At 41.6% G+C, this 14,509-nt stretch overlaps 1 protein-coding gene across 1 annotated transcript; it reads left to right on the top strand.

Moving 5' to 3' along the window:
- Window positions 1-4,441: 4,441 nt before the first annotated feature.
- On the top strand, window positions 4,442-5,616 carry LOC147895182 (glycine--tRNA ligase, mitochondrial 1-like). Its single transcript, XM_087384287.1, has 2 exons — window positions 4,442-4,674; window positions 5,532-5,616. Exons 1-2 carry the CDS (start codon window positions 4,484-4,486, stop codon window positions 5,611-5,613), a joined length of 273 nt encoding a protein of 90 aa, XP_087240413.1. The 5' UTR covers window positions 4,442-4,483; the 3' UTR covers window positions 5,614-5,616.
- The last annotated feature ends 8,893 nt before the right edge of the window (window positions 5,617-14,509 follow it).

Genomic DNA, 14,509 nt, shown 5'->3' with positions numbered 1-14,509 from the left:
CATAGAAATATGTAACAAGTGTCTGTGCTCTATCAATATCGATGAACTGTGGCATCAGTCCCTACTGCTCTCTAGTCTGTTGCATCAGTATATCTCTCTATTGTTGCATCTCAATCAGATAGAACCCAACATAGACCTGATTGAGAAAATGGATCAGTCAAGTAAGTGGAACAAAGCCATGCCCCTCCTGAAGAGGCAGTGATATCGCCCTTGGATCTTATAGTAGACTGGGCAGACTCATATAAAGTTTTCCTCTATCTCGATCTCCTCCATCTAGCATTGTGTGCAGATTCTCTACTCTCTAGGTATGCATGTAGCTCTCCCTACCTTGATCCTTAGCTAATGTGATGAGACTCACAAAACTAATAGATGGCAATCTTGAATGCATGTGAGACTCTCCTATCCTCAAGGTACTAAGGTTTGATTACTAGAGCATGCTCTGAGACCCTCAAGAAGTGGTCATGGTAGAACTAGATCTTGGGTGGGGAATTCCTCTCCCCCTAAGCCCTAGCACTACAAGGCATAGGCCCTTTTCCGATGAAAATATCGATGCTTTTTACATTAAATTTTTTTTTTCACGGGCACAAACGTCGTTATTAAAGTCGTTAAAAGCATCAAAAAAGAACCGTTGCTATAAAGCGTCACTATATTAGCGATGCTGATAAACGTCGCTATATAGCGACACTGATAATCACCGCTAGATAACGACATTGGTAAACGTCGCTATATAGTGACGATTAACAAAACTTAAAAAAAAGGATTAGTGGGGCTAAACAGGGCTTGCTATGGCCCTGTTTAGCCCCACTAATCCCTTTTTTTTTGTAATTACAAAAAAAAGTTTTTTATAACAAAATTTCCCTTGCGAAAAGGGTGATACAAAATCGATCAAATGAAATTATCGAACAACAAAAGCATATACATGTCGAACATATACAACATTGTTTGTTACAAAATTACACTTTCGGAAGGGTGATACAAAATTGCTCAAATGAGCGGATATACAAAATGACATACATGGCGAAGAAAATGCAAACTGCTACTACTAGTACTACTACTTCTACTACTCATCCGAATCGTCCTCGTCCTCGTCCTCATCTTGTTGGCCTAATCCTTGGTCCTCGTGAGCTGTGCCTTCTTCCTGATCCTCATCACGTGCGTTTGATCCCTAGTCCTGGTGATCGCTCGCCTCCGATAATGGGTTGCTTGAGCTTTGACCCTAAGAGTGAACCATATAAATTGAAAATTAGATGGAACTTAAAGAATAAAACAATTTAAAAAGTGAGATTACAAGTAGGAGTAGACTTATACTGTGCGAGCAGCCACCTCAGCCCAATCGACCGTCGCTCCCATTGCCTCTTGCTCAATAAACCATGGCTTTGTTCCTATGCGAAATGCGTGTTGCGTCTGTGCATCTGTAGGAAGACGACCCATCACAGCTTGCTGTGGATCCAATTTATGAGAGTTAGAGTTAGCTAAAGTGCATGTAATATGTAGTAAAACAAATAGAACAATACATTAAATGAGAAGAAGTAGACTTACCACGTTTGCCTCGAACGCCAACCGTCTGCCTGCACCAAAGTGCGAAGTACCTACAATGTCCAGCCATCTCTTCGCAGCCCTCCTTTGACCCTCGAACATTTCGAGATGGTCCCTATTCTGCTTCTTGAAGAACTTCCAATCAGCTTTGTCTGCCCAGCTAGGTTTAGCCAACCCCTTTGTGATGGAAGTACGTAAGGTTGATCTACAATGCTTTAAGACTAAACCCATGCGCTCTCGCATATAATCCTCATTAAACTCCCAATTTGGTGGGTTAGGGTATTTTTGTTTTAATTCATTGATGACCACCTGCTTCTTTTGGTCATCTTGATATTGCCAATCGGTAGCAATGCCGCTCTTGAAGTGATGGCTCATCAACCGCCTCATGGTGGCCTTCATTGCTTTACCCTTTCTATCTTCTATTATCTCTCCGACAGTCATGATTTGATAGGAGAGATCAGCTGATGAGTAAGGAGGACTGATGGTAGCAGAGTCAGAAGGAGTGGAAGCTGTGCGAGCGCTTTCGGAGCGAGGAGTAGTAGTGGGAGTAGGAGAGGGCAAGGGACCTGACTGATACTGTGTCTCCGGACCAAGTGGAGACCTGTAGGAATGTGAGTGTGCTGACTCCTCTACATCTCCCGAGTCAGCACAACATAAGCTGCCCTTCCTACTCTTCCTTCCCTTACGAGAGGCACGTGCAGGTGATGACCCCTCGGTCGAAGGGGCACGAGGGGACGGTTGGGTAGTACGTCCAGCCATCGGTGTAGGGGAGGGAAATGCTGAGGTCCTCTGAGATAGCAGAGAGAAGAATCTCGCTGCCTCCTCATCGCTCATCTGCACTACAAACTCGTCGGGACTCCCGACAAAGCCATGCACGGCTAGCAAAGGAGTCCCCCAAGGGGTAGTCGCAGTGCTACATCTGAGAGGAGTCAGACCAAGGGTAGTTGCAGTGCTAGGACCAGGGGTAGTCCTTGGGGTAGTCGCCTGAGAGGAATCAAAGTCCTCTGGAGCATATAGATCGTGAGCTCTCCTCCTGCGAGGCTGTCCGTACTCGTCGGATGTGCGACGTGATCCCGTGTCTAACATAGACACAAACACGAAAACAAAAAACAAAAAACAAACATAAGCATAGGCATAGGGAAAGGAAAAGAGGAGACATATGCATGATAAGCATAAGCATAAGAGACGGAGACATATGCTCAGGCTTATGCTTATGCATGAGCAAAAGAGAAGGGGGAAAGGAAAGAGAGATTGGAAAAGGGGAAAAAGGGAAAGAAAGAGAGAAGAAGAGGGAAAGGAAAGAGGAAAAAAGAGACATATGCTCATGCTTATGCATGAGCACATGTCTACTTCTCTTATGCTCATGCATAAGCATAAGCATAAGCATGAGCATATGCTCATGCTTATGCTTATGCATGAGCATAAGAGAAGGAGGAAAGAGAGAAGAAGAGGGAAAGGAAAGAGGGAAAAAGAGGGAAAGAAAGAGAGAAGAAGAGGGAAAGGAAAGAGGGAAAGAAGAGAAGAAGAGGGAAAGGAAAATGGGAAAAAGAGGAAAAGAGAGAAGAAGAGGGAAAGGAAAGAGAGATTGAAAAATGAGAAAGAGGGAAAGAAAGAGAGAAGAAGAGGAAAAGTAAAGAGGGAAAAAGAGACATATGCTCATCCTTATGCATGAGCATATGTCTACTTCTCTTATGCTCATGCATAAGCATAAGCATGAGCATATGCTCATGCTTATGCTTATGCATGAGCATAAGAGAAGGGGGAAACTCTCAAGCATAAACAAAAGGATAAAGCTTCCACATGTGGAGTGAGGATAATCCTATGCGAGGTGGGAAAAAAAAGGAGGAAACCCTATTATCTGGAGTGTCCACGTGGCGAGATCTGAAGGGTGAGATCCAACGGCAAAGGGGAGGTGGAGCTATTGTGGGAAGGGAGGCACTAATTGCATCGCATCGCCTCGCTAGTTTTGCATTCAAATCGATCATCCTGCAGCAATTTACCCGGCAAGAATCATTTCAAGTTCCCCTCATCCCCCTATAGATTGTCACAGTCCCCTTTCGAGCTGCTTATCGGAGCTATTTTGCTCCTGGGAGCTCATTATCATAGCGATTTGGCCCCAATTCGTGTAAGAGATCATCAGAGTTTCTGTTTGAGTCCCCTCTTGGCTTCATTGCTTGCTCCTGGCATCCCTTTGTAACTCTGCGTCGCTGATTCGATTTGCAGGAGTTGATTCTTTTGGCTTGCAGTTGGATTAATCCCACCCCTTCGCATGGGTGCTTCGGCGGACCAGCTCGAGACTTTGTGTCTCTCTTTGGTTGCTCAGTAGGCAGCTATCGAAGAGCAAGGGGACCTTGTGCGATCTCTCAAGCCTTCTAAGGCTGACCCTGCTGACATTGAGGAGGCCGTGAAGCTCCTCCAGGACTTGAAGCTACAGCTTCAGGATGCTTCGAAGGAGTTCCGCCAAGGCTAGCGTGGGGAATGGAGTTGGCAGCGCGGAATCATTTCGCAAGGATGTAAACAACACATTGGAGAGATGCCTTTTCATCCTCCCTTTTTTTTGGGATTTATGGGGGTGTCACGGGGTTGTACGATTACGGTCCTCCAGGCTGCGTGGTCAAAGCAAATGTGCTGGCCTTCTGGCGCCAGGTCTTTCCTCCATCTTCTTTGTGTGAGCGACTCGTGTTTTGCCCATTTCTGCACCCTTAATGCTATGAATGTGCCGTGATGAAGTCGAGTTTTGCAAATGGATTGTCTGCAGCATTTCATTTTGGAGGAGGGTATGCTGGAAGTGGATTGCCCTTGCGTCACTCCCTATGTGGTTGTTAAGGCTTTTGGGCACGTGGATAAATTTACCGATTTAATGGTGAAGGATGAGATGGGTCAGTTCTATAGAGCAGACCATCTTCTCAAAAAATATTGTAAGGAAAAGCTGGAGAAAGATTTATTGATGCCACCAGAGAAGCGGGAGGAGTTGAAGCATGTGCTTGCAGTTCTTGATGAGTTGGATGCAGAACAACTGGGTGCAAAGCTAAAACAATACAGCATCACTGCTCCTGGCATGAAGAAATCCTTAACCGACCCTTATCCCTTCAATCTTATGTTTGCAACATCAATTGGCCCTATAGGCAATCTTCAGGGGTAAGTCTTTCACACCTCTTGCGATAAAGAACCTTTTGGTGTAGGCAACGCAAGCCATTTGAATGTGTTGAAATATTACTGTATGCTCTTGCCAAGCGTGCATGTTGGTATTGCGATAATTCTTTATATTTCAAGTGAGTGTATTGCTCTTCTTGTGTTCCTTTTTCTCTTTAAATGCATACTAGTACCGGAATTGATTCAAACTGCAACTCTGAGCTAAGTTTCGCAACATGCTTTATAACCTCTTTTTTTAGTATTCAAAAGTGGGCTCTTTCTGGATAGTGGGATGGTCAGGTATTGTTATTTGATTTGAATAGAAGTGCCTTCTTGAGATCCTACAAAGGAAAACAAGTATACACATTTACAATAAGATTCTTGGATGCTGTACATAATGACTTCTGTGTGCAGGTGGTCATTTGGATGTGACAGTTAGGCTGGTAATTTCCTATAGTCACAACTGATATGACGGCACATACTTCTTCGTTCTCTGTTGAGATTGTACTGCTTATATTCAAAGCAGAGACATATTAAAGCAAGACTTTGATCATATACTGGTGGACAGCAGCAGCTCCCATAATTTTATTAATCCCAAGGCTTTGCTGATAGTGATTTTGCAGGCACTGATATAGAGCATGGTTTGAGAGTGGATTTAATTGAAAGACAGCATAGATTTAATTGAAAGACAGCATATGCTCAACAATCTTTTGTTAGCATGCCCAGATTCAACTCTCCATTGACTAGACATGATGACATTTTCAAATGCAAGGGCTTACCAGATGATAAGAATCCTTCCAAACGAGAAGATCACTTAGGATTGTTCTACCTATATGAAAAAAACTTAATCCGGCCTTGTGCAGGCTCAGATTCAAGCTATGTAATACATGGGGGTTTTCATTCTCTGTTACTGGAGCTCTTGCTAGTCTGACAGTCAGAATTTGAGGACATGATTTTTTCAAGTAAGGACATTAGAACTGGCTAGGTTTTTGGGTAATACCCAATTGTACCAGCGCCGCTTGATCATTTTGCAGTTCAATACATCCTCTTGCGCTCTGCATTTAGTGACCCTGCACACAGTCTACTCTTCATAATCCCTTTTTACTCTCCTTGTACCAGTGCCCGCTATGACCACAGTGGATCCTTTTACACATAACAAAGAAACAATTTAATCTTTGATATGTAAAGGCTATCAATGGGCACAGATTACTAGGTTTCAAAATGAGGAAACATGGATTTGGAGCATTTATCATATCACATCTTCTCTCCAACAAACAGACGAAGACACATCTTGTGCACCTTTAGTCATCACCATCTTTGCAGAGTCCTCACAGTCTCCAAAAAGCCTTCATCGCGTCTGTTGGCCACACAGAAGCTTCTTCCATGTTTAGTGTGTGCAGCTGACTCAAGTTCAAATGAGTCGCAGGAGAGTGGAGATAATATTCATAACCACTTGTTGCAGTCAGACATAGCAGCTGACAACCAACCTTCCAAAGAAAACATGGGATGTCGGGAATATCCAAGCTTAACTGGTCAAAATCTATTAGCAGACAATTCTGGAGACGGATTTAAATCAATCAGATGCCAAAGCACAGGTATCAGTACACCGCATGATAAAATCAAAAGTTCAATCACTAATTAGTTGAGCATCTAAGACAATCATGAGCAATCATTGGATTCTGACCAAATTGCCACATTTTTTTTCTGATACAGAAACCAATGAGCAAGCTTGCAAAGGGGATGTGAGATTTCACATCTATCCAAGCTGGGATGGTGAGGATTTGTCGGCAGCAGCCAATTCTACAGAGGAAGTGAAACAAGGGACTGGTATGATTATCTCAGGTTAAACATCTCAATTGCCAGAAAAATGTGAAATTCACTTGCTTTGTCGTCATGTTCCATATTATCTTTCCAGTAATGTGAGCAATTCTTGGATTCTGCTCAAATGGTCACATGTTTTCCAGCTTCTGTGTCAATGGGAATAGACCAGAAATCCTCATTTGGTCACAACCAAGATTGGAAAAACCTTTCCTCAACTTGGCCAGAAATCCCTATGCAACAGATGTCTGGGTTTTTGGCAACAATGCGAGAGATTGTAGAAGATGGTGCTCAAACAGTTAATCTAGAGACAAAGTCTTTGCAATCAAAATGTACTTCTTTAATTGATGGCACACTCAATCTTGCTTTGGATGTCCAGAAGAACGGAGTGCCACAAAACGAGAGTGGGCAACGGTGCTACAGGGTATGGAATTGTTTCTTCATTAGCATCTCTGCATATATAAGAACTATGAATATACATGTAAGGTATGTGTGTGTATGTGTGTGCATGTGTGTGCATGTGTTAAGCCATTGATTGTTGCCATGAACATTTCTTCTCATTCTTCCTCTTTTGTATGATCAAAAGCAAAACGAAGACTGTAAAGAGGTACACGCACTAACTTCTTTTTCCTACTTTCTATGTTTGACTTTTCATTGATAAAAATGTATGCTTTTCTTTAATCCTATTCATTTGGTCATGCTTGGGGATTAAAAACTATTTGGCATGGCATAATTGTGAATTATTGAGAGGAGCACTGCAGATGCACATTCAAGTTTTCTCTGTATGCAAGTCAATTGAAGAAAACTGAATGCATCTTTAATGTGCCGGTGTGCATGTACACCTACGAGAGTGCATGCATGTGCATGCACACGTGCATGTCTGTGTACGCGTGCGCATGCGTGTGTGCATAGTGGTGTGTGTTTATGTGTGCGAGTGCTCATGCTTCGAGATGGAGGTTGCTGCATTGCTATCTATCCTAAGCTTCCACCGACCTTGCAGATTCGTCTGTAGCACTGAATCTCCAAGCTCCTAACGCGATTCCCCAAGCTCCTAACATACCCCCCCTCAAGGGTTTGCCTCATGCTATGTCAAGGATACATCTAGTCACATAGTTTCACATGCCATCTCATGGTGGTCAAGGATAAATCTATGGCTAGGATCACATGCTAGCAAGAGTGCCTAAGGGTCGAGGTTTACAAAAAATAGGATAGACCCTCCCAAATGGTTATCTCCCTTGCATGTATAAGGATTAATCTTAGGCCTTTGTGTGGACCTAGTTTCTCATGTCTGCAAGAGGTACCATGGAGGCAAACACAACACATAACCATAACATTCTCAATCTAGCCAAGGAATAGGGAAGCAAGGTGAATTAATTCCACAACCATCGGCACAAGTAGCGGAATTTGTCCGTCACCAACATCCATGGTTTCAGAAGGAGATGCCTTAAAGCTTGGGTGCTACTAAAAACTGGTATGTGTAATCTCTATCTGGTCTTTCATACACCATAGCCAGTAGCTGTAGAGGATTGACTACAGTAGGGAAAGAATTAAGGCTGACATGTAGGCAGTAGATCTGCTGTCACATGGGTAGCAAGTCTTTTTTAATGTATTTATTGGTGCATTGTATAGAGTAAGTTGAAATTGGTTTGGCATGCTTTATGTAGTGTAGTATTATGATTTCAAGCATAGAATAAGGGCTTGGTTCAGAAAGTGGTGTTTGGTTCCTGCGCTCACAAGACAGGTTGACTAAGAGGCACCACGACCTAGGATCAAGTTTCTTAGATCTAGTTGACAAGCTAAAGAAATGTATGCTTATTTATTTTTTAAAAGTTTCTGTTGTGAATATGCACATGCATCATTGTTTGTGATGTGCTCTTTCTTTTTTAATGTATTTATTGGTGCATTGTATAGAGTAAGCTGAAATTGGTTTGGTATGCTTTATATAGTGTAGTATTATGATTTCAAACATGAAATAAGGACTGGGTTCAGGAAGTGGTGTCTGGTTCCTGCGCTCACAAGGCAGGGGGCTAAGAGGCACCATGACCTAGGATCAAGTTTCTTAGATCTAGTTGACAAGCTAAAGAAATGTATGCTTATTTATTTTTTAAAAGTTTCTGTTGCGAATATGCATATGCATCATTGTCTGTGATGTGCTCTTTCTTTTTTAATGTATTTATTGGTGCATTGTATAGAGTAAGTTAAAATTGGTTTGGGATGCTTTATGTAGTGTAGCATTATGATTTCAAACATGAAAGAAGGGCTTGGTTCAGGAAGTGGTGTCTGGTTCCTGCGCTCACAAGGCAGGGGGCTAAGAGGCACCACGACCTAGGATCAAGTTTCTTAGATCTAGTTGACAAGCTGAAGAAATGTATGCTTATTTATTTTTTAAAAGTTTCTGTTGTGAATATGCATATGCATCATTGTCTGTGATGTGCTCTTTCTTTTTTATTGTATTTATTGGTGCATTGTATAGAGTAAGTTAAAATTGGTTTGGCATGCTTTATGTAGTGTAGCATTATGATTTCAAACATGAAAGAAGGGCTTGGTTCAGGAAGTGGTGTCTGGTTCCTGCGCTCACAAGGCAGGGGGCTAAGAGGCACCACGACTTAGGACCAAGTCCCTTAGTTCTAGCTGACAACTTGCAGAAATATATGCTTATTTATTTTTTTAAAGTTTATGTTGTGAATATGCATATGCATTATTGTTTGGTATGCATGATGTGATGTGATCCTTCTTTTTTTAATAAGTTGATATCAATTTCATGTATGTTGGGCTATGATAAAGTTGTTCCATTTCTTAGATTTAGAACCTTTTTTTTTTTTTTTTGTAAAAAGAGACTTCTATCAAGTATTAAAGAAAAACCGTTAGAGCAAGCTCCATACGGGATACATCATGCAATGCACGAAAAGCTCAAGAGCCAAAAAGAAAGGATTGAGGCTGATAGTGCCATCTCAATCCGATAGAAACCTCTGAGAAAAAGGGAGAATCCCTTCAAACTCAAAGTAAAATAGTCCTCCTAGAAGAGATTGCCCGTGAAGGACTTTGCATGCAAGTCCATATGGCTATCAAAGTGTGAACATTTAGAACTATTTTTGTTTTGATCCTACATATGGCTTAGGGATGGAAGGATCTAAGCATAAGGCTATTGATTTTGAGTTATCTAAAGGACAACGGAAGTATGTCAATCAAGTCCTTCAAAATAAGCTTGTAGAGATAAATAACATGAGTACAAAGGAGATGGGGATGACCATAGAAAGCACTTTTAGATTGCATACTCTAAATAGCAAAGTTGTTTTGAATACAAGGCGTCAAGTAGAATTGGATCCTAACAAGAAACACCTTGTAGGGATCACAAAATGGGACAGTGATGTTATGCTATGGGTAGAGAGTTACATTGGGAATGTCTTGGCTCGGTTTAATGAAGCATGCGCAAGGAACCCAACATTTGCAAATGATATTAATGAGGACACAGCTGTGGATACTACATCGTGGTTGGGAATGCATTTGAACGTGGTAGAAAACAATAAGAGAATCATATTTTTTACATGTACACAAACTTAATTCAGAATCCAATGCTAATAACTTAGTGCAAGTTTTGATCCAAGCTTTAAAAGAGTATGGAGGCATGATAGAGTCTGAGATGGTCAAGAAACTTGTTTGTTTTGCATGTGATGGTGCTTCAGTCTTGTAAGGTTGTCGGAATGGTCTCTGTATAAATAGAAACAAAATATGCTCCTTACTGTGTTGGGATATATTGTATGGCTCATCGCATAAATCTAGCTTACAAAGTTGTGCCCACATTTCCATTAGTATAACGAATCGAGACGTTGGTTAAAAAAAGCTACTCTTACTTTTGCAAGAGTCCAAAAAGATACAATCAATTTAGAGTTATTGCAGAAGCATTGGGTACAAAAGGGAGGAAGATTTTGAAGAATGTGGATACTAGATGGATATTTTGGGTTCAGTCAGTGAAAAGATTATGGGATGAATACAAGACTTTGGTCTATTTAATGCACATGGAGGCAGAAGAAGAGGTTGAAAATGTAAATATTTTGTATCATAAAATGACCAACATAGATCCGATATTGGGATTGTGTGGAATTATTTTACTTTTAGAAAAAATGAATATGTTGAGTAAAATGTCGCAATCGAAGGATATTTATATCAATGAATATGTCAAGGCAATAAAACTCACTAATTTGAGTATAACAACAGCATACGATAAGAAGTCAAGCTCCAGTTTTTAAGACGAGAAATTGTTTAAAGATTGGAAAAGTTTAATAGACCTAAATGGGGATTCCTCACTTTTAACATGTTACCAGGAAGGATATGTTTGCCTTCGTGCAAACAATCAGGTTTTCAGGATGACGAGAGGACACAAACGACACAAAAGACTACAATACATTAAAAAAGAGGCTTTTTTAAAGAAAGTACAAACAGTGAAAAATGCTCTTAGTGAAGTTGCAAGTGCAGTGGTAGATGAGATTAGAAGTAGGTTTCCACGAAATGACCTAATGGAAGCATTTATCATCATATTTTCACATTTTTGGGTCAATGGATCTTTTGAAAGTATCAAAGCAGGTCTAAAGAATCATTTGGATGCCCTCAAAAAACACTTTGGACGGGACATTGACATGGACAATATAAAGTACAATGATTTGTTGGATTTTGGAAAGCTTTATTCACAGTCTTCCCTTTTTGGAGAAGTCATGCACCAGCAAAGTAATTTAATAAAAAATATTCAAATGCAAGGTTCGATGGTTTGGCTTTGGAACGAGCTCTCTCGCAGTACATTCCTACAAGATAACATTTCTAAGTACTTCAAGCTTGCAAATTTATGTCAAACCTTTATTCTTGGCTCATCAGTTGAGGATGAAAGGCATTTTAGTACTCTCGATTATTTGAAGAATAAGCTTCGTAATAAGCTAGATGATAACTTAGATCTTAGCTTGAGATTATACTCTTGTTCTTATGATGTTAGTAGCTTTCCGTATGATAGAGCATTAGCACTCTAGAAGTCAAGCTGTAAAAGAAAAGGCTATAATTAGCTTTTTTGGACTACTTAAACTAGACTTTGAGAAATTTCTTTTCCCATTGGATTTGAAGGAAATTCATTATCCTTAAACAATTTTATATTTTGCATACTCTACAGTATCCTAAATGCTAGCTATTTCATGTATTTTGAAATTATGTAAAACGGAAAAGACAGAGTTTTCAATATAACTAGTTTTTAGTATATTTGTGAAAATTGAAAGTTTTTTAAATGCCTTAGAATATTTAGCCAAGTTCTGAAACAAAAATTATAACAAAAGATATAATTCGCCAATTCTTTGAAACTTTTAAAAATAATTTATGAAAAATTTTGCTAGTATATTATAATACTATATTTCTATACCTTCGATAAAAACATCCCTGCTCTCAGTGCGGTCAGTCAAGGGTTGCCTTCCCGCACTTGCATGTAGCCTAGTTGGCGGAGTGCCAACTCTATCTGAAGCCGTCCAGCCATCAAGCCACACATGGCCCCCATCTGGTGTCCAAACCAGGACCTACCGGATAACCAAGCTACTCAGATGCCTTCTCCTCATATGGGGGGCTCACAAGTAGAGTTAGCTGGTTCCCGTGTAGTTACACGAGAGTGGAGCATTTATATCTAACACCCCCCCTCAATGTCCACCCACAAGTGAACTTACTTTTTCGGCCCAATGCCAAGTCGATGAAGATGCCTCTCCAGCAAGTCTCTTCCAAGAGCCTTCGTGAAGATGTCCGCAGCATTCTCTGTAGTCGGACAGTACACCAAGTCGACCTCTCCATATGATGAGCTCACGTACAAAGTGATATTGAATCTCAATGTGTTTTGTGCTTGCGTGGAACACTGGGTTGTTTGCAATCGCCATGCAACTCTGATTGTCACATGATAACTGTGTAGGCTTATTCTGCACTGCACCCATGTCCCCCAAAATCCTCCTCAACCACACTGCCTCACAAGAAGTAAAGCATGCAGATTTGTACTCGGCCTCGGTAGAAGAAAGAACAACTGTGGGTTGCTTCTTGCTGACCCATGACACAACTCCAGATCCAAGTGAGAAACAGTACCCTGTCACTGATCTCCTGCTGTCCACGTCTCCTACCCAATTCGAGTCATAGAATCCGATCAAGATGTTGCCCTTGATATAGGTGATGCCATAATCAAGTGTGCCTTTGATGTATTTCAGAACCCGCATCACTGCCCTCCAATGGTTCTCCCAGGGCTTATTGGAAAACTTGCTTAGTACACCAGTCACAAAACTGATGTTCGGCCGTGTGTTGCACAGGTAAATCAAGCTGCCCACAAGCCTTCTATACTTTGCTTCATCCACCAGTGGTGATGAATCCTTGTTTGAGAGCTTCACGTCAACCTCCATAGGGGTACCAACTGTCTTGCACTTAGCCATGCCAAATGCCTTCAGTATCTCTCCAGCATACTTCAGCTGTGAAATGAAGATCTGTTTTGGCTCCTGCCAAACTTCAATCCCCAAACAGAAATGCATCAGTCCGAGGTCTGTCATTTCAAACTCTCTTCCTAGCAAATGCTTCGTCTGCGAGATCTTCTCTTCATGGTTCCCTGTTATGACAAGGTCGTCCACATAAAGGACCACGATCATACACCTGCCTCCTTCTCTGAAGATATACAAATTTGCATCAGATGGGCTCCTCCTGAACCCGTTTTGCAGAAAGTAGGCATCAATTCGCTGATACCATGCTCGTGGGGCCTGTTTCAGCTTGTAAAGTGCCTTCTTTAGTTTGCAGACTTTACCTTCTGAACCGGGGATCTCAAAACCTGGTGCTTGTTCCATGTATACTCCTCCTTGAGATCTCCATTTAGAAAGGTGGATTTCACATCCATCTGAAACACGGGCCAACTTCCCTAAGCAACTAAAGCCAAAACACTGCGAATTGTGGTTAGTCGAGCTATGGGAGCAAAAGTATCTTGATAATCAAAACCATGTACCTGTGCAAATCCTTTTGCCACAAGATGAGCCTTGTACTTATCCAACGTGTCGTCGGACTTGTACTTGGTCTTGTACACCCACTTGGTTCTGATTACCTTGCGTTTTGGTGGTTGATCCACAAGGTCCCAAGTGTTGTTCTTCATTATGGAGCCATACTCCGACTGCATAGCCTCCATCCACCTATCATCGCACTGTGCCTCTTCAAGACACTTGGGTTCATCAGCACGGGTCACTTCTATCATCAAAGCATAGTTGACCAAGTGTTCCTGTGCCCTTCTTTGCTCCTCTAATCTCTTGGACCGGCCGTGTTCCGATGGTTCCTCCTCAATGGCTGGAGGTTCTCTGCCATCCAAATGCTACTTTACCCACTTTGGGAATGGCCATTGCCATTGTGGTTCTACAAGCTCTTCTTCATCTTCTTTGTCTTGAATCCTCCCAAGCACCGTTGGGGGAGTTCGGTCTGCTACTGGTGGCGCTACTGGATGGATATCCTGGTCCTGGTTGTCTGGGAAGGAAGCATCCTCCTCCAATTGATGTGGCTGTTCTGAGAAGACCAATTTTGCGACTTACAATTACCTTCTTGGTAACAGGGTTCTAGAGACGGTAACCCTTCGCCTCTTCACTGTAGCCCAAGAAAATACACTTTCGGCTCTTTGGTTCCCATTTGGTCCTAGTAGCATCAGGGACATGCACAAAACAGTCACATCCAAAAACTCTGAAATGTGGAGCTGAAGGTTTCTTACCAGAAAAGGCTTGCAGTAGAGTCATCCCATTCATAGCCTTCATGTAATATGATTCACGATGTAAACTGCAGTGTTACATGCTTTAGCCTAGAAAGTCTTTGGCAAATCTTTCCCTTTCATCATACTCCAGCCCATTTCATAGATGACACACATCTTGCATTCTGCCACTCCATTTTGCTGTGATGTATGTGGCGGTGGTTTCTCCCTCTTGATTCCATGACTTTTGCAGTAACTTTCGAATTCAATTGATGTGAACTCTCCACCTCTGTCTGATCTCAAATTCTTCACCTT

Source organism: Dipteris shenzhenensis, chromosome 13 (genome assembly GCF_047967505.1).
Source record: "Dipteris shenzhenensis isolate YYH24624 ecotype China chromosome 13, Dip_SZ_1.0, whole genome shotgun sequence".
Lineage (NCBI taxonomy): Eukaryota > Viridiplantae > Streptophyta > Polypodiopsida > Gleicheniales > Dipteridaceae > Dipteris > Dipteris shenzhenensis.
Note: the sequence above shows the minus strand (reverse complement) of the source record. Positions and strands in the feature narration are given on the sequence as shown.

Coding starts and splice junctions, on each gene's coding strand:
- LOC147895182 (XM_087384287.1), top strand. CDS start 4,484: ATGCCACCAGAGAAGCGGGAGGAGTTGAAGCATGTGCTTGCAGTTCTT. Junction 4,675..5,531: donor CCTATAGGCAATCTTCAGGG/GTAAGTCTTTCA, acceptor GGCCTTGTGCAG/GCTCAGATTCAAGCTATGTA.